Source organism: Podarcis muralis, chromosome 7 (genome assembly GCF_964188315.1).
Source record: "Podarcis muralis chromosome 7, rPodMur119.hap1.1, whole genome shotgun sequence".
Taxonomy (NCBI): domain Eukaryota; kingdom Metazoa; phylum Chordata; class Lepidosauria; order Squamata; family Lacertidae; genus Podarcis; species Podarcis muralis.
The window spans coordinates 18,397,914-18,419,807 of NC_135661.1; the positions used below are offsets into that span (position 1 = coordinate 18,397,914).

Here is a 21,894-nt window from a genome sequence, read left to right on the forward strand (position 1 = left end):
CAGTGTGCCGCTAGCATAATTCAAAAGGTGCTAATGCTTCCTTCTCAAATCAGCTATTGATCGATTCATCTTCAGCCCTCTCCTGTTTGTTGTGGCTGTTTCTTCGGCAGAGCAGATAGCAAGACTTTTTCTCCTTAATCTTTATGAAAAGCTCCTTCCTTGCAGGTGGGAGAAGCCCATAAGGTTAGCCACCTGTTCCGTGTCGTTTAACAGGTGTATCAAGCAGCAGGCCTTCCTCCGGGAAAGAAGACAAACTAAATGCAGCCAAAACACACAAAGAGGCAGCAACAGGGAAAGGCTGCAGCAAAGCATCTGCTAACTGGAAACTCTGCTGAAGCCAGAGATTTGCATGGTGGCAACAGTGTGTGTGTGTGTATTAGGATGTCATTAGAACAGTTATTAGGGGAAGGGCCATAGCTCCATGGAAGAGCATGTTATTTGCATGTAGGAAATATCACATTCATTCCCTGGCAGTGCTAGTCTTAAAGGGTCACAGAGAGCAAATTTGGAAAAGATGCTGGTGATGCATTGCCAACTAGATTAGGCAGTGAAGAGCCAGGTCAACCTGTGGTCTAATAAGACAGTGTTGTATGTTTGTTTTCGTACACAGCTATTGAATTCCTTTATATAAAACACTCTTCTTTTCAAAATCGTTTTTGGGATAGGCAGTTAATACATTCTAATTCCCTCTGATGGCAAACTCAGGTGGTCAAGTGCCTATCAGTTTGGAAGTAGAACTGGGGCACCACAAAATAAGGTAGTGATTTCTGTACACTTGGGTGACTTACTATTCAGACATTTATAAGTCTGGAAATTAAAATGGAAAGCAAAGGAAAAACCAGCCCAACAAGAACCGTGGCCTCCAAAAGCCCAGCGGGGTGTCAGTTGGGGAAGAAAAACAGGCATGGTGTGAATTGGCCTGCTTGCATTGCTTCCATATCCAGATATTATTTATTTTCTGACCACAAATAAAATCAAAACGTTACAGAACATAAAAATATATGAGCTCAGATAAAAAGCGATGATGAGTTAAATGAAATCTTTACATTTAGGAATCTTGGAGTTTGTCATGTGATTTTAAAAGTTAGAGCCCTCCAATGAAATGATTGACCAAGACTGTGAAGATTGACTAGTGAAAGACTGCACAATGTGGTATATCAAAGTTCTGTAGTTCTGTGCTTCAGTCTACATTGAAAAAGAACATGAAAAACTGACTCCACCTCTTTGTTATTCAAAGGACAATATCTGTTGCTTACAGAAGCTTTATTATATCCATATAAAAAGTTTTGAGGGTAAGGCATTAAAGCATGCCAAAGAAAAGGGGGAAAAAGCTTCCTTAAACCAGATAACTGGTTTAAGCAAGGGTTAGAATTAAGACAGAATGAATGGGGAAGGGAAGGACAAAGTCCTTGTAGATCAACATCTATTAGTCTGCATTTAACAATATGTTCAGCTTGCTCACAGTTCCTAGATAAAGGATGAGAAGGAAATAGTCCTGCTGAAACAATGTTTTTCCAGCAATTTCTTTATTCAATTCGTTGTCATCTGTATTACAGCTTAATCTAGAATAAGCAAAAAGAGTGAAAAATAAAGTACTAGTATCAAATTGGTTTAACTTCCATGACTTTTCACTCTAGAAGCCTGGAAAGTGTAGTTGGGATTGGGCACAAGTGCATTCTTCAAACATGCTTCACCCCCCCCCCCAATACCCCAAATGGAGGGGAAAGCCTTGAAACAGCCCAGTAAGCATGTCCATGGCATGATGACTGGTGGGGTGGGGGGAGTAGGTAGGAAGAAAACTGATGGGGAGAAGTATTCCACACTGTCCCAGTTTTGCTGCAGGGCCTGTATTTGTCTGTGTATTAGCTTCTTTTTTCTTTGTCATTCTCTGTAAAGCTCAAGATTCCATCATACTAAGAAATATGTGAGGGCTGTTTCAGTTCTTCCCATTGAGCCCTGTGAGGCAGAGTTAAAGGGATGGATTCTGAAACTAGGCACACCCTGCCTCTTCTTGCCACAGGGCTCTGCCGCCTGTGTTGTCCCCCATTTCTCCCACTTGCAAGCCTGGTCTGGTGTTTTCAAGGAAGGGAAACAGTGGCTGATCTGGTGTGATGGCCCCTGCCTTCTGCAGTTCTAAGGACCTTGAAGGTTGTGGTGATACATCAAAATGAGGGCAACTGGGCAACATGTAAAGCATACTTTTTAGTCATCCCTATGGGGAGGGGTCATTGTTCAGCGGTGCAGCACCTGCTTTGCATAATAATAATAATAATAATAAATTTTATTATTTATACCCTGCCTGTCTGGCTGGGTTTTCCCAACCACTCTGCATGGCTTACAGCATAAATAAATAAAAATTGTAGCACATCAGACATCAAAAATTTCCTGATGCAGGGCTGATTGAAGATTCCTGAGACTTTTCTGGAGGAGAGGGCTATCGAAGGCTACTGGTCATTATGGCTATAATCTGCCTTCACAGTTGGAGGCAGTAATGCTTTTGAACTCCAGTTGCTGGAAACCACCAGATATGAGAAGACCCTTGGGCTTAAACCCTGCTTGTAGGCTTCTCACAGGCATCTTAGTTGACCACTATGAGAACAAGATGCTGGACTAGATTGACCTGATCCAGCAGGCTCTTATTATGCTCTTACCCTCTGGGATGAGGTGAGATAAACCAGCAGATTCATTTCCCAAGGTAGGATAATGGTGCAAGGTCTTTCACATTTGGTTGTAGAGGAGGCTGGACGTCCAAATGTGGTGAGAGAGGTGGCATTGTAAGATATACAATTGACAATTACAAAAGGTTTATAGCCATAAAGCAAGTGTAAAAGCAGATTAAAAGCAGCTCCTTTACTGGTTAAAATGTATAAAAGAGGATCCAACTTAGGCTGGAAATGTTTAGACAAGGAGGGCTCGTTAATTCATTTGTGGTGGCAGTGCGAACTCACAAAAAAATTATGGGAAATGATTTATGAAGAACTAAAGAAAATGATTAAATGTTCCTTTCCCAAGGAGCCAGAAGCATTCCTGTTACCTACAATAGGATAGGAAATTCCAGATACAGTGGTGCCCCGCAAGACGAATGCCTCGCAAGACAAAAAACTCGCTAGACGAAAGGGTTTTCCATTTTTTGAGTCGTTCCGCAAGACGAATTTCCCTATGGGCTTGCTTCGCAAGACGAAACATCTTGCGAGTTTGTTTCCTTTTTCTTAAAGCCGCTAAGCCGTTAATAGCCGCTAAGCCGCTAATAGCCGTGCTTCGCAAGACGAAAAAACTGCAAGACGAAGAGACTCGCGGAACGGATTGACTTCGTCTTGCGAGGCACCACTGTAAATTAAAAAACCTCTTCCTTTACGCAACAGCAGCAACAAGGGTTGTTGTTGTTTAGTCGTTTAGTCGTGTCCGACTCTTCGTGACCCCATAGACCAGAGCACGCCAGGCACTCCTGTCTTCCACTGCCTCCCGCTGTTTGGCCAAACTTGTGCTGGTAGCTTCGAGAACACTGTCCAACCATCTCGTCCTCTGTCGTCCCCTTCTCCTTGTGCCCTCCATCTTTCCCAACATCAGGATCTTTTCCAGGGAGTCTTCTCTTCTCATGAGGTGGCCAAAGTACTGGAGCCTCAGCTTCACGATCTGTCCTTCCAGTGAGCACTCAGGGCTGATTTCCTTCAGAATGGAGAGGTTTGATCTTCTTGCAGTCCATGGGACTCTCAAGAAGCTCCTCCAGCACCAGCAACAAGGGTACTTATATGCTAAAATGTGGAAGGAGAGGAAAAATCCCGACAAAAGACCAGTGGTTGCTTAAACTAATTGAATATGTAGAATTAGCCATCATGACGGCCAAAACAAGAAATACAAATAGAAAAACAGTAATAAGCGAGTGGGAACAACTAGAAGAGTATATAAAAAGAAGTGGTAAAAATATAAACTTACGTATGAACAGCAGCAAGCAACAAAGAGTGAAAGAAAGAGGAGGGAAAGAGTGGAAAGCTTAAGGAGTTGCAGCAAACCATAGTTTTTTGGGTTAGGATGTCAAGGAAAGATAGGTTGGGAAGTCTATACAAGGTGGGATAGGAAAAAAATTAAGTAACAGGAATAAATATAACTAATTGTAACTGAAAAATGCATAAACAAATAAAAAAAATGAAAGCGGCTCCTTTATAAAAAAACAGTTTCATACATTTGAAAACAATGCAAACATGTTAAAAATGATTCCATGTATAAAATTATTTTTTAAAAGTTCCATTACAAATGTAGATATCCTCCACATATTGTGATGGTGTTATAAGAGAATTTGCACTTCAATCACATGATCAGTTACATAAAGTGGCCTCATGATGGAATAGTAAATATGCTTCACCACCCTGCTCTTGAACTATTTGGAGGCTATGCAAATAATCCAGAATCTACTGGCAGATCAAAGTCTATCTCTTGTCTGTGTCATCACACAATTACTCTCCCATTTAGGTACTTTCCAGTTCAACTTCCAAGATGGATCTCTCGTATGTGTTTTAGACTGTTGTGTGAGACCACTACAAAAATATTTTAAAAATAAAGGCAGAGCAATGAGTTGACGCCAGATAATGTGGTTGTTTGGGCTCTGGATCAATCAAACAGAAGCTTAGGGAAATGATATGCTGTCAGAGGCATGCACAATGAGACTGAAGTAACCAAAATTAATTGCAATAAGAGGCATAATAGCTGCTCAGTTAGAAACAGAAATACTATCAATTAAGTGAAAATTGCTTCCTTAAAGTTAAATACATGTTTTTCTTGCCACTAATTTCAAAACACCTTTTCCTTATTTATAAACTCAAGAGGCCCTACACTGCCTACCCCTACCTTCTCTCCCAACGCTCTTCTGAAAAGAGCAATACCCAATATATACATTTTAAAACATTAATGAAGCCAAACTTAAGTTGTACTCCAGAAGAGAGCAATCTGTATAATCACCCAAAAAGTTACAAGAGGGGATACTATTTGCCATTTTTTAGCAGCAACAAAAATGTGCTCCGGGACTTTTAGAATTTACTGTGAATGGATATTGTCCTTAAGGGAAGATGTTTTCAAAACTAGCAAGAGTGTTTGATGATGATGAAATCTCAACTTGTATGGCCGTTTTTCAAAATCAAAGCCCCAAGTGGCTCACAATCCATAGATTCTAAACAAAAAAAAAAAAAATCAAATAAAACAACATAATTAAAATCAAACATAAATTTGAAATTTAAAGAATCTAAAATTAAGACAGTAGCATTAAGAAAAGCAAACTTAACAGCCAGCATAGCATAATCAAATCCCAGAAATGGCCCTTTTCCCCTGCTCTCTCCAATATATCAGATCCTGATCAACCTCCAAGTCTTCTGCTAATGTATTAGAGTATTACTGTAGATTTACACTGCAGAGACCTAAGTGCACTCCTTGATTGGCCTAGCCAAGGATTGTTGTGAGGACAAAGGTGGCAGGAGAAGGCGCCATAGTCACCTTCACAGCTGGTGATGTAGCGCTTAGGCTTCCCAATTTCAAAGAAGCGGGCCATTCTTCTGACAAGCCGCTAGGCCCTTCCTCAGAATCCAGCTTTCTACCTCCCAGTCCACTGGGACCTCCTCTGTGTTACACTGCCCTGGCGGTCCCAAGTTCTCATTCCCCAACCCACTAGGACCTTCCTATAGGTTAGACTCCCCCAATTCGAGCTTCTACCATTCCTCATCATCCAACCACCCTCTGCATGACACTGACCAGCCCCTCTGCAACTGACGCCTGCTAATACCTTGCTCTTGGGGAAAACACCTTGCCTACCTTTGCATTCTCTGCTGTACTTCATCTCAGCTTTGCTTCCTGACCCAGCTATTGAAGCCTACCTTTGTACTGCCTCACTATGCTTCAGCTCAGATTCTCTTTAGGACCCTTCATTTCACTTCACTTCATTTATTAAATTTCTATACTGCCCTTCATTCAAGGATCACATACATAAATATAAATATAAATATAAATATAAATATAAATATAAAAACTAAAAAATACGGGATTGCCCTTGCTGCTCCCTTATTCCTCCAGGGTTTGGGCAGCCTCCTGTCTTGAGCTTTTAGTTTCCCCTCACCTGTGGCTCTGGGACCAGACCAAGGCAGGACACAAGTAGATATCTTTTTCATTGCCTCCTACCTGTTTCGTTTGCTGGGATTGAATTTGGGATTGCAATAATTCAACAACCAGGCTATCCAACGGGGCTGAGAATATTAGAGCCAATTGTAGGCTTCTCTTGAAGTGAACTACCAACTGCAGGCAATGGAAAATAAAGTGAAACCGAACTAAAGTAATTAGGGAACATTCCCAAATGCCAACAATAAATGTTTATCGGGATATAACATGAACCTTCTACATGCAAAATAGGTGCTCTGCTATGGAATTGCAGCCCTTCCACCTCTGGAATTGACCTTTTATAGCCCAAGTTCAGGGCATGCTGTGGGTTGCAATCCTGACACATGCCTTCTTGATACTTCTGAAATCTTACATTGCAGTCTTCCAGCAATTGCTTTGAATATTGCATATCTATATAAAATATGTGTATATCCTATATTTCTGGTCCCAACAACAGAATCACCCAAGGCAGCTTACAAAATAGAAATCTAAAACCTGAAAGAAAAATAAATTAAAAGAGGGAGAATGGCAGATCAAAAGCACTCCAGGAGAGGGGGGGGGGGTTCAGAAATAGGGGCAAAGAGTTAAAACAACAACAACCATACAACAACCTGGTCAAATGCCTGCTGAACTCAGAACACCTTTACACAGTGGCAGAATACCATCAGAAAGGAGACCAGGCACATCTCCTGGGGCAGGGAATTCAGGCCTCCACAATCAAGAAAGCCATTTCATGTGTTCTCACCAAATGTATCTCAGGTGGGGTTGGGCATGCAAGAGGACCTTCCCTGCGGACCTTAATGGACAGAATGAATCATAAGGAGATGGTTCTTTGGCTATGCTGGACCCAAGCCCCTTGCACACTCCCTGCTGCCTCTTTCTCAGCCAGGGATTGATATCACTGGGCACCTGCCGAGGCCCATACCTCAGGAGGGACCTCACTTCCAGTCCCCAGAACCTCTTGACCATCATGTTGCTGCCCCTGGGAGAGCAAACAGTGAGAAGAACAGTACAAATTTATGAGTGATGGTGTGGACTAGGTCCAAAGGAAGACACAAACAAATGAGTCACTGCAGCAGTGGTGAGGGTACAATTTGGAGTAGGAGCCCACTGAGATCATTTTGTTCAGCCCCCCACCTCTGAACTGAGTAGACAGCTTCTACTTGGAGTAGATAGCTTCTCTCTTTTCCACTTCCAGCCCACAGAGCTACTGAAATCTTTCCTTCTTGATGAAGGGCCACTGTAAGACTTAGTTATTCACTCAGGGAATCGGTGACCAGGGATTCAGACAGACCAATAACTGTGCATCAAGAGACAGGTGTTTTTCTTTGAGAAGGACGCAGCTGACATTCGCACATGCGTTTAGTCCAAATGTATTCCCCTGCGTTCATAACTGGCCATCTGGATTGGCTTCACAGAATTGAAATATGCTCTGGAGAAGTAGTCCCTTTGCTTTTGGAGACTATTCTGGAGCAAATGTGTTGCGTACTTTGGCGTTAGTGATCTGTTAACACCTCTCTTGAGTTGCTCCAGGCTCTCTGGTGGTTAGATTCTCTGTCCCACCCCCGGCTTAGTCTCTAGCAGAGTGAAGTGAGTTTTCCACTGCAGCTCACAACTTAATTCATGTCAAATTGAAAAGCATTGTTTCAATTGCAAACCAGCTATTTACAATACATGCCTTTTATTTTGTGTCTTTTTATCTCCATGAGCAATGGGAAATGGCCTTACACTGGAATGGATGTGTCTTTGTATCTGTAACTCAGTTGCCTGCCATATTCAGTAATGATGGGGTAATAAACAATGGTATTTAATGGGGAGAAGCTATGAACATTGGTATCTGCCTTATACAGAGTCATAAGACACCATGGATTGAATCCGGGACCTTCTGCATGCAGATGCTCTGCCACTGAGCTCCACTCCAGCATGTAGACGGGGTGCCTCTTGAGTCAACTTTGTCACTAGAGGCTCAACTCAGCCAGACCGTGTGACCTGAGGAACCAGTGCAAGCCTGACTGGCTCTGTAAAGCTGATGTTGTCCCAGGCTTGAGTCTTCAGTCTGAGCAACTTCTGCCTTCTAGCCACATAGACACACATCCCCAATCCAGAACCTGCCCACCTTTGATCCCATCTCCAACCTCTGGTCCTTTTGTTCCTGATCTGTTTTCTCCAGAAACAGACCCCTCCCTGCCATCTGCAACATGTGTTGGAGCACTGCTAAGGGCTGACAGTGGTATAGATGTGGCCTTTGATCTACGTTTAATTGGTGTCGGAAAGGACCAGATGGAAACAAAGGAAGGGTTGGTTCTAATTGGAAACCCGCAGCATGAGATAGCCAGCTAGCAAAAGGTTGTGGCTGCTCCCCCTCCATTTGGTGATGGTAAGTGGCTTCCTCCCACCCCCTTCCTCCCACCCCCAGCCCAAGAGCCCCTCTGTTGCTCCGGCTGTTCATGCGCTTGGCACTCTTTTGCCACACGCGACTTGCACGGAGGATGCTTTCAAGAATGTCAGCATTTGCAAACCTCTCTGTGTGTTACATCGCTAAGCAACTTTTAGAAACACTTGCCCCCACTCTTCTTGCCATCTGGGAGAAGAGGCTGGTCTAGGAAGCCGTGCCAGGGGGAGATGGAGGAGGAGGCCACATTGTATTTGGGGGGGGGGGGAGTTGAGAGGGTGATGCAAACAGTGAATAAATGTGAGAATTGGCAGGATATGGACAGTCTTTTTTAAAATTTAACAAAAATTATGCATGATGACCATGACGATGCATTCTGGAGCAGTCCCCAGGTGGTCGTTTTTGTTTTTTTGCAGATTTGAATCACTCTTGTCTCAAGTGTGGCATAAAGCCGGTTTCCTACGGTTCTTCATGCCAAAGTAATCTAAGCAGCCCCTTAGGTTCTTCACTCTTGTGTCAGGAGTTAGGCAGGCACAGATTCTCTGCTTCCAATTCTACCATTGCTGCTGGTTGGATACTAACAGCTTAAACTTGAGGTTCCTTGCTTGTGACCTAGGCAGAGAGAAGCCACCGGGTTATTCCTGTAAGCTTCCAGATTGACTGGCATGTGTCTGCCTCTGCTCTGGTTGCTTGTCACCTTCCCAGCTGTGGGGGCTGGATGCAGTAGTGGGAGTGAGGGGAGACCCTAACCTTCATGTCTGATTTTTAAATGTTCTTCAGGGCAGGTACTTAAGTTAATTTTATTTGTACTGAACTAGAACTGTACACATTGATCCTCCATTGCAATTTATCATAGGCAGCTGCCGTATGCGGAGTTGGCGCTCTGGTCCATCTAGTTCAGTTTTGTCTACACTGACTGGCAGTGGCTCTATAGAGTTTCAGACAGGAATCTTTCCCAGTCTTACCTGAAGGTGCCAGGGATTGCACTGGGGTCCTTTTTTTTGCATGCCATTGTTCACTTACAGGGGCCAGCGCCTCCTTCATTCATACCAGTTGCTCTTGTTCACAATTGCACATGAATGGTATCATAAGAAAATTCTGGAGCTCGTTTAACATAAACAGCAATGAGAACGGGAACAGAAGTGGCTAAAGTGCAGTGTGTGATGTGGCTACCACTTGATATGGTGTGATGTTTTAACCCTTCATTTAAAAACAAAAAGATCCCAGGGCATCTGTCCAGTTAAAACAGTGAACTTTAAACTAAAAATCAAATAAATTTTCCTGCTATTAAACAATCTGGACCATGAAACAAAACCGCAGCAGAAATCCTACCAGAAAACCAAGCTGCATCACTCTAGCTTAGAGATGTGTGCTTTTCACGCCATGCCCAAAACTCATTAAGGAGGAAAACAACTGCAGCCCTTGGAGGAGACAGTTCCACAATTGGGGTGCCACGACTGAAAAGGACCTTCCATGCTTTGCCAACGCATGAGCTTTGCTTATGCTCATTAGTAGGATAATGTGGATGGTCTCTTCTGCAGATCTTGAAGCATGGGCTAGCAGAAAATGGGAGAAGAATTGCTGCAAGTATGCTCTTTGGGATCAAAGCACAGCCACTGGCTTTGTTGTTGTTGTGACAAGAAGGAGGGACGTGAGCATTGGGCTTGTGTGCTTCCCAGGTCCTTTGTGTGGGACAGGGGGAAATTTAAAGCATTTGTTTACCACTTAGAACAAACCAGCTTCCTGCTTCTTCATAACAATGAGGAACTAGGCACTGCCATCAGGATTCACAAGTGACGTTCTGTGCTCCAGAAGGCAGCCTGGGACCTAAAAGTTAATTTTACACATTTATTTTTCACTCTCCTCCTTCCACCCCACCCCCCATGCCCAAGGAGTGCAGAGCAACATCCTGGGCTCACTAGTTCTACATATGGACCAACTGATGCTATGGGGACAAGAATATAGGAACATACCCTGCTCCAGGTCCATCAACTTATCCACCCAGCCCATTATGGTTTGTCTCTAACTGGCAGCAGCTCTCCAGGGTCTCAGGCAGAGGAGGGTCTTTCCCATCACCAGCTTTTGTTGTTTAGTCGTTTAATCATGTCCAACTCTTCGTGACCCCATGGACCAGAGCACGCCAGGCACTCCTGTCTTCCACTGCCTCCCGCAGTTTGGTCAAACTCATGCTGGTAGCTTCGAGAACACTGTCCAACCATCTCGTCCTCTGTCGTCCCCTTCTCCTTGTGCCCTCCATCTTTCCCAACATCAGGCGTTTTTCCAGGGAGTCTTCTCTTCTCATGAGGTGGCCAAAGTATTGGAGCCTCAGCTTCAGGATCTGTCCTTCCAGTGAGCACTCAGGCCTGATTTCTTTAAGAATGGAGAGGTTTGATCTTCTTGCAGTCCATGGGACTCTCAAGAGTCTCCTCCAGCACCATAATTCAAAAGCATCAATTCTTTGGCGATCAGCCTTCTTTATGGTCCAGCTCTCACTTACATACATCACTACTGGGAAAACCATAGCTTTAACTATTTGGACCTTTGTTGGCAAGGTGATGCCTCTGCTTTTTAAGATGCTGTCTAGGTTTGTCATTGCTCATCACCAGCTACCAGACCCTTTTAACCAAGCATGGGACACCTTCTGCATGAAACAAACCCGCCTTTTCATGGAGCTTTGCTCGCTTGCATGTTGAATGGCCTTCTGTGTGCGCCAGAGCCATATGCCCCTTCGTGTTTTGCTTTGTTTCAAATGGATGCTTCTTTGTCATGTGACCTTTTATACTCCTCATGGGGCATGGAAAAGAAAAGAAACCTCAGCAATATGCTTAAAACACACTACTCTCCTGCAGTTTTTGATTTTGTGTATATCCACAAATGGGGGCTGAGTGACTCCCAGTCATACTTTTTTGGCCATCTATTCCAGCACTGTTCTTTTCAGCCTTACTATATCTCTTGCTGTCTGCCCCCACCCCAGCCCCCAAATCTGCAGTGGTGTCCCAGGGCAGGACTTTTACCAATCGGGACACTTCCTTAAGCCCAGAGGCAAATTAATAAGCATCCCTGGTTGCTGAAATAAGCTGGCATCTCCTCCTGAGCTTCCAATACCCGCAGAGAAGTCATGGCTCTTTTTAAAGCACACACACCGCAGAATGCTTGCCTCTTAACAATGATATTCTCAGTAGAAGTATTTCCGTGGAACGCTTTAGAAGAGTGATGGAAAGAACAGAATAAACCCAGTTGCTGCAGCAACATGTTTTCCAATGCCTGTTTTTGGGCTGCCCGTGCAGTCATTCTCTCTTTCTTTCTCTCTCTCTCTTCCTCCCCCTCTATTTTGGATACTAGTTGCTAAGGGTGTAAAAAAGAGAGAGTGGCAGAATTTGAGTCTCTGGATCCATCTGGGATTTGAGGTTGGCTCAGATAAATTTAGAGCTATAGTAGCACTTTGTTCCGCGCAAGCCACCGCTTGTCAGCTGGCAGCACCGGGAACTCAACCGACTGCCACACATAAATGTACGGATTTTCATTTGCAGCCAAGGCAGTTGAGTGAAGGAGAGCTGGCTTCAAAGCTTTGGGTAATGGAGAAGGGAAGGCTCGCTAGCCCTCAGTATCCTGTGGCACTTGCACCCACTAGACAAAAATCCACACCACCTTGTATCCCCTCACTTCCTTCCAGTGTTTTTGCAAAAATTATATATCCACAATTATGTCTTTTGTCAGTGCTTGTTCTGGGAGTCTTGCCTTGCCCTGATGGCTGTCACAGATTGGTAGATGCCTTGTTACCTCCCTTGTTACTACCTTTGTAAGTCAACCTCCCATTTCAGTTTGGCCCTGGTTGTTTTTTCTTTCATTTTGTATGCCAGCATTATGTTGCCTGACATTATCACATTGGCACACCTGTCTCCGCTTGCAAGGACTTTGCACAGTTTGCCATTGTTGACTCTCTTGCCACTGGCCCACCAATTGTAAGATCTTGGTCTGCAACTAATTATTAATAGGGGCTGCATTTGTATGGTCTGGCACCAAAGAAGCCTTCCAAGGCTGCTTCTGAATGTCTTAACCTTCCCTCTTCTACTGATAAAATAATATCAGTAAATAAAATGGATCAAAAGGCAGTGTGGTGGGCAGTCTAATAGAGCATAATAGCATCCAGCTATTACACATTCTGGAATTCAGGAAAAAAGGTTTTTGCCAACTATCTATAAGCCGCACAATAAGTTTTGTTTCTTGGGCATCTGTAGGCAGAAGTAGCCTACTCTGATGACACCATCACTATAAAAGCCATGCTTTTTTTGTTGCATTTTTTTCTGGTCTCCCCTTTTTTATTTATAGCATTTATATCTTGCCCTTTAGCTGAAAAGGCTCTCAGGAGGACTTACAAACATCGGTACCCAGATGGCCCCTGTTCTCAGGCTCACCATCTAAAAAGACATGTTGCATGTGGAAAAAGGAAGGGGAGAGAGGAGGAAAGAGCACAGGCCCAAGTACTCAAAATTGCAGCCAAAGTCAGTGGTGTCTTGCTTCTCCCTCCCATTCTACCTCATCTTCCTTCAGAGGCTGCCAGCCAAAGGAACCATGGCATTTACAGGATTTCAGCAGGAAGTTACAGAACATGCACTGATTGGAATGAAAGCAAAATGCCCACCCCAAAACTTTTGCAGGTGCAGGTGGTATTGAATGTGGGAATCACAAATAACCATCCCAATCCCAGCATAAGCACAAATCATCATGAATGCATTTTAAAAAAGGATATTGGGGGGGGGGGAGGGGGAAGTTTATGCTATCAAAGGTGTCTATAACTCTCAACTCTCCCCAAACTATTCTATTTACAGGCCATTTTTGATTATTTAAAAGCATTTATAAACTAATTATTTAAAAATTTCTAAGCAGTGCACAGCACATGAAAACAAAACAGACATTAAAACACATAACTCAGGGTTCAATCCTACGGGTCATGGAGAGGCTGGGTAAATGGATACATGTGATGCTACTGGTGGTTGCTGCTTCACATGTGGCAGAAGGAAGGGCATTCCACAGTACAGGGGCAGTAGCAGAAAATGCCCATTTTCAGGTCACTGGTATGATGACGTAATCCTGGGCTGCTGTTCTGACTCCCCTTTGCCCTCCCTCAGTCCTCGCTGCCTTGCCTCTCCCGCTCCACACATTCACATCAGTTTTGGAATAGTGTTTCTAAAGACGCCCCCAAGGGCCACCCGCTCTGCTATTGCTCCTGGCTTAATCCCTTCTTTCTGTAGTCACCCATGTTGCAGTCTAAAATTGAAACCAATACATATCCCTTCTCTCTCTCTCTCTCTCTCTCTCTCTCTCTCTCTCTCTCTGTCTGTTTTCTTTTTCTCCTTTTATTTGAAGGGACAGTGGAGAAATGACACATTCAACGGACAGGGCTCTATAATCCATTGTTCAGGTGTCATCTATGATGGACTGTGGCTCAATGGCTACCCTGTTGGTATGTACTTTGATTATGCAACCAGGTTCATAATGAGACTTCTGCATAATGCCCTTCCTTTCAGCCTATTGATGCATACAGTTGGGCCGCAGTGCTGGCATCGTTTTTATCCCTGGGACGTGTCACTCATAAAGACCAAAAACACTAGTGAGCCCTTTGCATGGAGGGATCTGGCAGAGGGGTAGAAATCCATTAATGGAACGGAATGAGAAGCCACAACATGAAAATGCTGCATGGGATGTGTGTATTTTTATTTTATTTTATTATGTTTCTGAAGAAATCTTCCTTTTTCCCCTGCTGCATAATTTGTGTGCTGAGCATGGGAAAAGCTTTTGTAACTCTGACAACAATTGTAGCTATATTGGTGTTGGGCCCAGTGGTGGCTTGTCCATTATGGCAAATGGGGCATTGCCTCACCAACCTCAGCCTACCTTCAGTTGGCTCCCACCTGCCTGCCTGCCTTCTTCCTTACAACCAATCCAAGAGGCGACACTGCCTCTGTCATTGGCTCTGGCTCCACCTACTGTTGGTCTCCCTGTCCAGCACGTGTGGAAAAAGTGCTGGCTTCCAAGTGGGTGTGAATAATGTGTGCACATATTTAAATTCAAGAGAGAAGTGGATGAAAGTATTGGTTCCAGTATTATATGAATGTCAAGGATTCTGGAGCTTGGATTGGGAACTACAGGGTTTCAGATTGGAGCTGCCATGGCTTCTTAGGATCAGGCCTTCTTCAGGTGCAGAAGGCCAGTGTCAGCTCTTATAGTGTGAAGTCTCCAGAATGGTCTGGCATGATATGCATTTCCTGGCATTCTCCCTTTGCAGAGCAGCACATTCCCATCACCTTGGAGGCCTTGAGCCAGAGAACACAACCTGGATTCTGGCACAGGTGATGGGGAGGCTTAGCGGGGGGTTCAGGTAACCATCTCTCCAGATGGTGCTGGTCTGTTGAATGAACTTCTACTCAGGTTTGAAGGGCTCACTGAACCTAGGTCTGAATCCTAAGTGATCCTGAAATCATCCCCACCACTCAGGGAGAGGTGGTAGCTCACTGGTAGATCTCATTCTTTGTATGCAGAAGGTCCCCAGTTCAATCCTTGGCATTTCCAGGTAGGGTGGCAATAGACCTCTGTCTGAGACCCTCTAGAGCTGCCACCGATCAGAAGAGCCAATACTGACCTTGATGTACCAAAAGTCTAGGGGTTGTATCAAATTATGTTATACTCATTGACCTAGTGAAATGAATGAACCTAAGTTAGTCACATCTGCTAACTTCAAGGGATCTACTCTGAGCAGGACTAGAATTACATACAACACACTGATCTGATATCAGCTTCCTATGCATATGTGTGTTCCAGGGTAGTAGTTAACTAAATTTTACTCAGAGTAGACTCACTGAAATTAATAAATACGACTAAGTTTAATTTAATTAATTTCAGTAAGTCTACTTTGAATAAAAGGTAAGTTGAACACCACTCCCAGTTTGGTTTTTCAGCAAACTAACTAACCAAGATATGTTGAATGTTTGCAGGACAAGCAAAGAAGATTGTGATTATGGGGCCAGAGGTTATTGAGATAGTGCAAGGGTCTTCCCATACATTTCAAGTCCAGCTGGAAAATGAGAAAGGAGAGGTTTGTGAAAGTAAGAACTTTTTTATTTAACTAAGTTCTACTCAGAGCAGACCTGTTGAAATTAATGGACCTAGCTTAGTCATTAACTTCAGTGGGTCTGCTCTGAGTACACCTAGCATGGGATACAACCCAATGTTGTGCTGTGTAAAAGACTTCTCACAATCTTGAACAGAAATAAAAAAAACCAAGGACCCAGCATTCTTTACTTAAAAAAAAGAATTGTGGGGATATTTAATCATTTATGTACAGCTTAATGCCAAAATAGGCTTCTAAGCGGTTTATGAAGTATAGTACATGTACTGAAATACATACTAGTTTCATAACAATTGTGTTAAATTTTGTTATCAGGCTTTTAAAGGGCCTTGGATCGAAAGACAGTTTGCGTACTGTTTCTTTTGCATCAACTGTAGTCACGCACACACAAACATACCAGAAGCAGGTTGAGACTGGGTAGATATCTAAAAATACAAATGTGTAAGCTGAAAAACTTTGGAAGTGTAGATTCTGTCAAAATTTGTCTTGGGGCATATCTACACTACAAATGTGGACAAATATCAACTGGTTTAATTGCCATGACTTTCAACCCAAGAACCCTGAAAATTGTAGTTTTGTGCTGGTCCTCATGAGCCCCAATCCCTCCCAGGGAACTACAGTTCCTGGGGTTACTTTGCTGGGATTTATGACCACAGCAGATGGTGGAGATGATCTAACCCTTCTGCTAGTGGATGAATTCAGTATGGGTTGTAATGTCCATACACAGACACACTTGTTAAGTGTTAGGTGGTTCAGAGGCAAGATAACCCTTATGAGACTGTGTACACATTACAGGTAGGTAGCCGTGTTGGTCTTCTGTAGTCGAAACAAAATAAAAAAATTCCTTCCAGTAGCACCTTAGAGACCAACTAAGTTTGTTACTGGTATGAGCTTTCATGTGCATGCACACTTCTTCAGATACACATCGTACATTTAAAGCTCATGACTTCTCAAAAAAGAATCCTAGGAACTGTAGTTTGTTAAGTTTGCTGGAAACTGTAGCCCTACAGTTCCCGGGATTTTTTGGTGGAAGCAATGTACTTTAAATGTATGGTGTGTGTGCAGGCTAAGTCCCTTTTTATGAATACTGGTTCCCATTTCTCACTTTTCTTAGAGGCTTATGGTGATGATGATGTCTACTGTCCATCAGCAAAAATACACCTCCCTTTATTAAAAACTCCTCTTCCCCCTCCTTCCCCCCCTTTTTTTGTTCCAGTTGCTTTTGTTCTTTGGCCTCTCCAGCCAAGCTTCATGTTATCATTTGCCTCTTAGTCCCAGAAAACCATGTTTAGTTCTGATTCACATAGTTCTCTTTCGTTTTTATTGGCATCTTAGCTCTTTGTATGTTCTCATTTATTGCTTCAGACTATTACAAAGGCAAAACTTTTCAATACGAACATCTGACCAGAAAGAAGGTGGGGGGGAGAAGGAGGGAGGCTTTCTATTAACAACAGAAAAATCATTTGTGCTTTGTATCCTTCCGATTCGGATTACTCTGAAGAAGTAAAGGCCACCTGCAGAACATTGTAATTAAATGAATATGACTAAGTACATTTTCCAGAAACGATGGCAATTCTGTTGACTGTGGGCTTGTGTGTGTGTGTGTTTTCAGAGCTGGAAGGATGCTAAGTTACAATGCATTGTCTGGAATATATGCCCACCTTCGTGCCTGGCATCACAGTTTGAATTAAAACACCTACTTCTTTCTTCTTAATGGGCAATCTGAAGTAACAGGACAATTACTGCAATAGCGCAGCCTTCGCCCGCCTGATTCCCGGCAGTGCTGAATGGGGTTGATAAAAGTCCTAGTCCAAAGCCATCTGGAGGGCATGAGGCTGGCAAAGGCTTCAGCAGCGGAACATCTACAAATAGAATTGGAGTATTGGAAGGGATCCAGAAGGTCATCTAACCCCCCCACCCCCCCGAAATGCAGGAATCTCAACACATGGTCCTCCATTCAGTTTGAAACCATACTGGACCTTGCTACCATCCTCTGCCATGTGAACCTGCCCAAACTTTGGGGTCACATTCAGACTCTCTGTATTCTTCATGCCATCTGAAGTTAGGTGAAAGGTGACTGGGTTTAAATACAAATGTTCATGCAGATTAAAAATAATGATTCCTAGGTAAATGCGGAAAGAGGACAGAACCACCAAATGAAACACATGCAAAATTGACACAGACCATATCTAGCCTCTTCGTTGAAATCTGGATATACCTCAGGTCTCACCCCTGTCTCACTCTGTTCTGTGTGCAGATCAACAGTTAACACTGCAGCTGCCTGCAGAGAAAATAACTAAATAATGGTTTTATTTGCCCTCTTCTCTTTTTTGCTTGATAGGTGAGAGTGGTCGACTGCTGGAGATCAGTGCTGGTATCCAAGCAGGCCAGCTTTCTGAAAGTTTAAAAACCAATTCATATGAGTTCCTTGAGCAAACTGGGAGGCAGCCAATCAAAAGCTCTTTGTAAGTAACATGGGGAAGAATTCATTCCGTTCATTCTTGTGACCCTAGACTCGTGTTATGGAGAAGCAACACGCTGAACAGCTCAAAGTGCTTCCTCGACGTGCTTTGGCTTCTCTTGAGCACATTCCAGGTCCCAAGTAATCCTCAACAACTAGCTGGATCTGGTTAAAATTCATGGGATAAGGCATGTGGAACACTGATAGGAATGGATGAATTTGTCAGTTTCGTTTCTCACAGTTTCTCATTTTTCCAATCTTAAGTTTGGTATGCCACATTTCTGCGTCAGTTTGTGGTGTTTTGTTTTGCTTAAACTCATTAAAAATTGTCAGCAGTTCAGTATGCATTTCTCATAATTTCCCCCCCAAACATGCATTCTTTATGTTAATTTCATTAATGTATACACATTTATCTGCATCACCCTCTTATATACACATTCTAGGATGCTTTTTTGGGGGTGGGTTGGAGAACTGCATTTCAGAATTCGGAGAAGTATAAATTTTGAAAGATGATTATGTTTTAGTTCCCATGTTGTTTTGGGAAGTGTGAATTAGGAAGGATAGCGTGAAAATGAATGTCTCCCCCATCCTTAGTGAGCTGCTGAGGCCTGGGCTGTGAGCAGCTGTTTGGAGCCAGGCACCAGGAGTTGGAACTGAAGAGGGCAAATCAGCCAGGAATTAGGAGTGGGGAACAAGACTGGGAACACAGGGCATGTCTGGTGCTCTTTTGGTGTTTTGATTTCCTTTGATGGGCCACTTGGCATCTCAGCCATGTCATGGTAGCCTGGGCAAAGCTGGACCCTCCATTGCCAGAGGCCTCCAAGCAGAGATTGGACTGCCATTGGGGATGCTCTAACTCTAGATTGACTACATCAGGGGTTCCCAAACTATGGTCCCTGGACCACCAGTGGTCCAAAACCTTCAGGTGGTATTATTGTACTACAGTTTGAAATCCACATAAATTGTAATGCAGTGCAGGGACGCAGGTGGCACTGTGGTCCTAACCACCAAGCCTCTTGGGCTTGCCTATCGTAAGGTCGGCCGTTCGAATCTGCATGACAGGGTGAGCTCCAGTTGCTTTGTTCCAGCTCCTGCCAACCTAGCACTTTGAAAGCATACTGCCACGAGTAGATAAATAGGTACCACTGCAGCGGGAAGCTAAATGGTGCTTCTCTGTGCTCTGGCCTCCATCACGGTGTTTTCATGTGCCAGAAGTGGTTTAGTCATGCTGGCCATATGACCCGGAAAAGCTGTCTGTGGACAAACGCCAGCTCTCTGCCTGAAAGCATAGATGAGCACTGTACCCCATAGTTGAATTCAACTGGACTTAACTGTCCAGGGATCCTTTACCTTTACCTTTTCCTGCCATGCAGTACAGTATGCATTGTAATACCATAAAATACAGTCTAAGGTATAAAGAAAGCAATAAAAATACAATTAAAGTTCATACAGCATATAGCACAGTGCATTACAGCAGGGGTCGGCAAAGTTTTTGTGACTTGGCCCAGTTCACGGTCCCGCAGATGCCGCAGTGGGCCGGAGCGCACACGCATGCGCGCATGCATGTACAAACACTATTTCTGGTGCGGAAGAGGTGTGTGCAGCTTCCCATTGGCTGCAGGAGCTTCCTGCAGCCAATGGGTAGCCGACCAACATCACGGAAGGCAGTCCCTGCTCTGCTCCTCGCTGGTTCAGCGCGGCGCACAGGAGCTTTCAAGATAGCCTACAACTTTATGATTCTCTGATTCTAATGTGTACTTGTCCACCAGACAACACCTGAATATCCTTTATAAATCAGGATCACCTTAGATTGGTATGTTCTTTCCCTCTGTTGAGCGTGTATAACACTTTTCTGCCACTATACAGATTCTGTGAGTTGTAGCACTCTTTAATATTGGGGCACTCCAACAGAGTTGGATTGCTAACCTGTGAAAGCCTGGCACATAGTTTAGATTGGAGAAAGGTATTTTCCACTCTTTCCCACCCTGTAAGAATAACAGCAGGCCATCAGCTTGGAATGCACTTTAAAAACACTGGCTAAAAAGGCTGTACTCCAGCCGATTTAAATAGAATCCACCATCAAAATGAAAGGAAGAATTTGTGCAACTGCTGGGGGGGATTTAACAAGGCTGTTGCAGTTGTTGGCTTATACTGCAGGTCACCAAGACCTAAGAAGCAAGAAGCAGGTCATCCCAACAACCTTGATGTACAGAGCTAGGGCCAAATGCCATCTTTTCCAAATCTGATGGACAAACTGCAGAGAGAGAGAAAGAGGGAGTGTTGGGCCTGTAACCTTCGTATATTTTAACCCAAAAGAGCCACAGATGAGTCATAAAGCCCTTCTGCTTGGCATGCAGAAGGTCTTGAGTTCAGTTCCTGGCATGAAAAGGATCTCAAAATGACAGTGTGCTGAGAAAGACTTTTGCCTGAGACTTTGTGGAGAGCCACCGCCTGTCTGAATGGTTGGCCAGCATGGGCCAGCGATCTGATTCTGTACGAACTTCACATGTTCATCCCTCATAGTGTATCCCACATCAATTCTGGATCGCTTAGTTTTAAGGTTCATGAAGCTTATCAGTGCAATCCTGTTTCCTTTGGCAGCGGATTTGAGTATATTCCGTATCCTTTGATGACTGTCACGTCTGGAAGCCAGAAACCGCAAGCTGCCCTGCCTGCTGTTGGTGGAAATCAACTTGCCCTGCTTGAACTGCTAATACCCCCAAGTGCCTTAGAACCAGAATCTGGATCAAAACCTCTGGGTGGTGCAGGAGATGCCCTTAGCAACCACTATGGTAAGTAGAGATCATAGATTTAGCTTGAGTGCTTGGCTTTTGCAGTTAAGAGAGAAACAAAAGGTATCTTCTACCCCCTCAGTGAAACAACTTGAGACGGCTTTTGTCATGCTAATGGGCAGCTTTAAAAGCATTTTGCAGGCTGTAGGAGATTTGTCATTGACATTCCTCATAATAATTTGAATAGATTTATTTTTAAAAATACGTTCCCCCCCCCCCCACATTAGACAGAATAGCCTTTGCTTGTTATGCAGCTTCTTTGGGTGGGTTTTTCCTTCTCTGATCAGTCAAAACATGCTGTTAAAAATGAATTAGGCAGGAAGTGTTCAGCGGTAACACCATATCGGCGTTCTCATGTTGCTTTTGCTTGGGAAGTATGCCAGTGTTGCAGGGAGGAGGAGGAGGAGGAGGCATGTATTGCTTTGTCTCTGAGGCCAAGGTGGAGATTCTGCTTAAAGCCCCGTTTTGTGCACACAAGGAAGCAAGAAGGTCATTAGCGAATAGAGCAGTTTTCCTTTGGGTTATAGCTAAGTCCTACTCAGAATAGGCCTGTTAAAATGAATGGTCCTAAGTGGACCCATCACTTTCGCTGGGTCTGCTGTTGAGTAGGATTAGGAGACAGCCCTTTGATTCTCCTGCTCCTCTGCATGTCATCCATACATCTTTGCAAGCTTTAAGGGGAAAAAACTGTTTGCAAGCTTTAAGGGGAAAAAGAGGGGGTTAGAACGAACATTTAAAGCAGTCTTTCTCAAATATTTTGAATTCATTCAGCCCCCCACCTTCCCGCTTCAAACCTTATTCCACTTTCTAGGCCTTGCTGCCCAGGTAAACCTCAGTTCTGCGAGTGAGCATCTGGGAAAGAGGACATGTTCTGCAAGGATAAAAGTCACCTGTTTAATCCCTGCCCTCTCCAGATTAGTAGGTGATGACAAAAGGCCTCTGCACTGGGTGGACTAGCAGTCTAACTCAGATGAGTCAGTGTTAGAGC

At 43.8% G+C, this 21,894-nt stretch overlaps 1 protein-coding gene across 4 annotated transcripts in view; it reads left to right on the forward strand.

Annotated features, from left to right (window-relative positions):
- Nucleotides 1-21,894, forward strand: part of MORN1 (MORN repeat containing 1) — a 135,840-nt gene that overhangs the window by 17,056 nt on the left and 96,890 nt on the right. For all 4 annotated transcript variants that reach the window (XM_028740934.2, XM_077931327.1, XM_077931326.1 and 1 more), the window contains exons 7-10: nt 13,895-13,991; nt 15,520-15,630; nt 17,995-18,118; nt 20,716-20,906. In XM_028740934.2, coding sequence (XP_028596767.2) covers nt 13,895-13,991; nt 15,520-15,630; nt 17,995-18,118; nt 20,716-20,906 — 523 coding nt within the window. The remainder of the gene's footprint in view (nt 1-13,894; nt 13,992-15,519; nt 15,631-17,994; nt 18,119-20,715; nt 20,907-21,894) is intronic.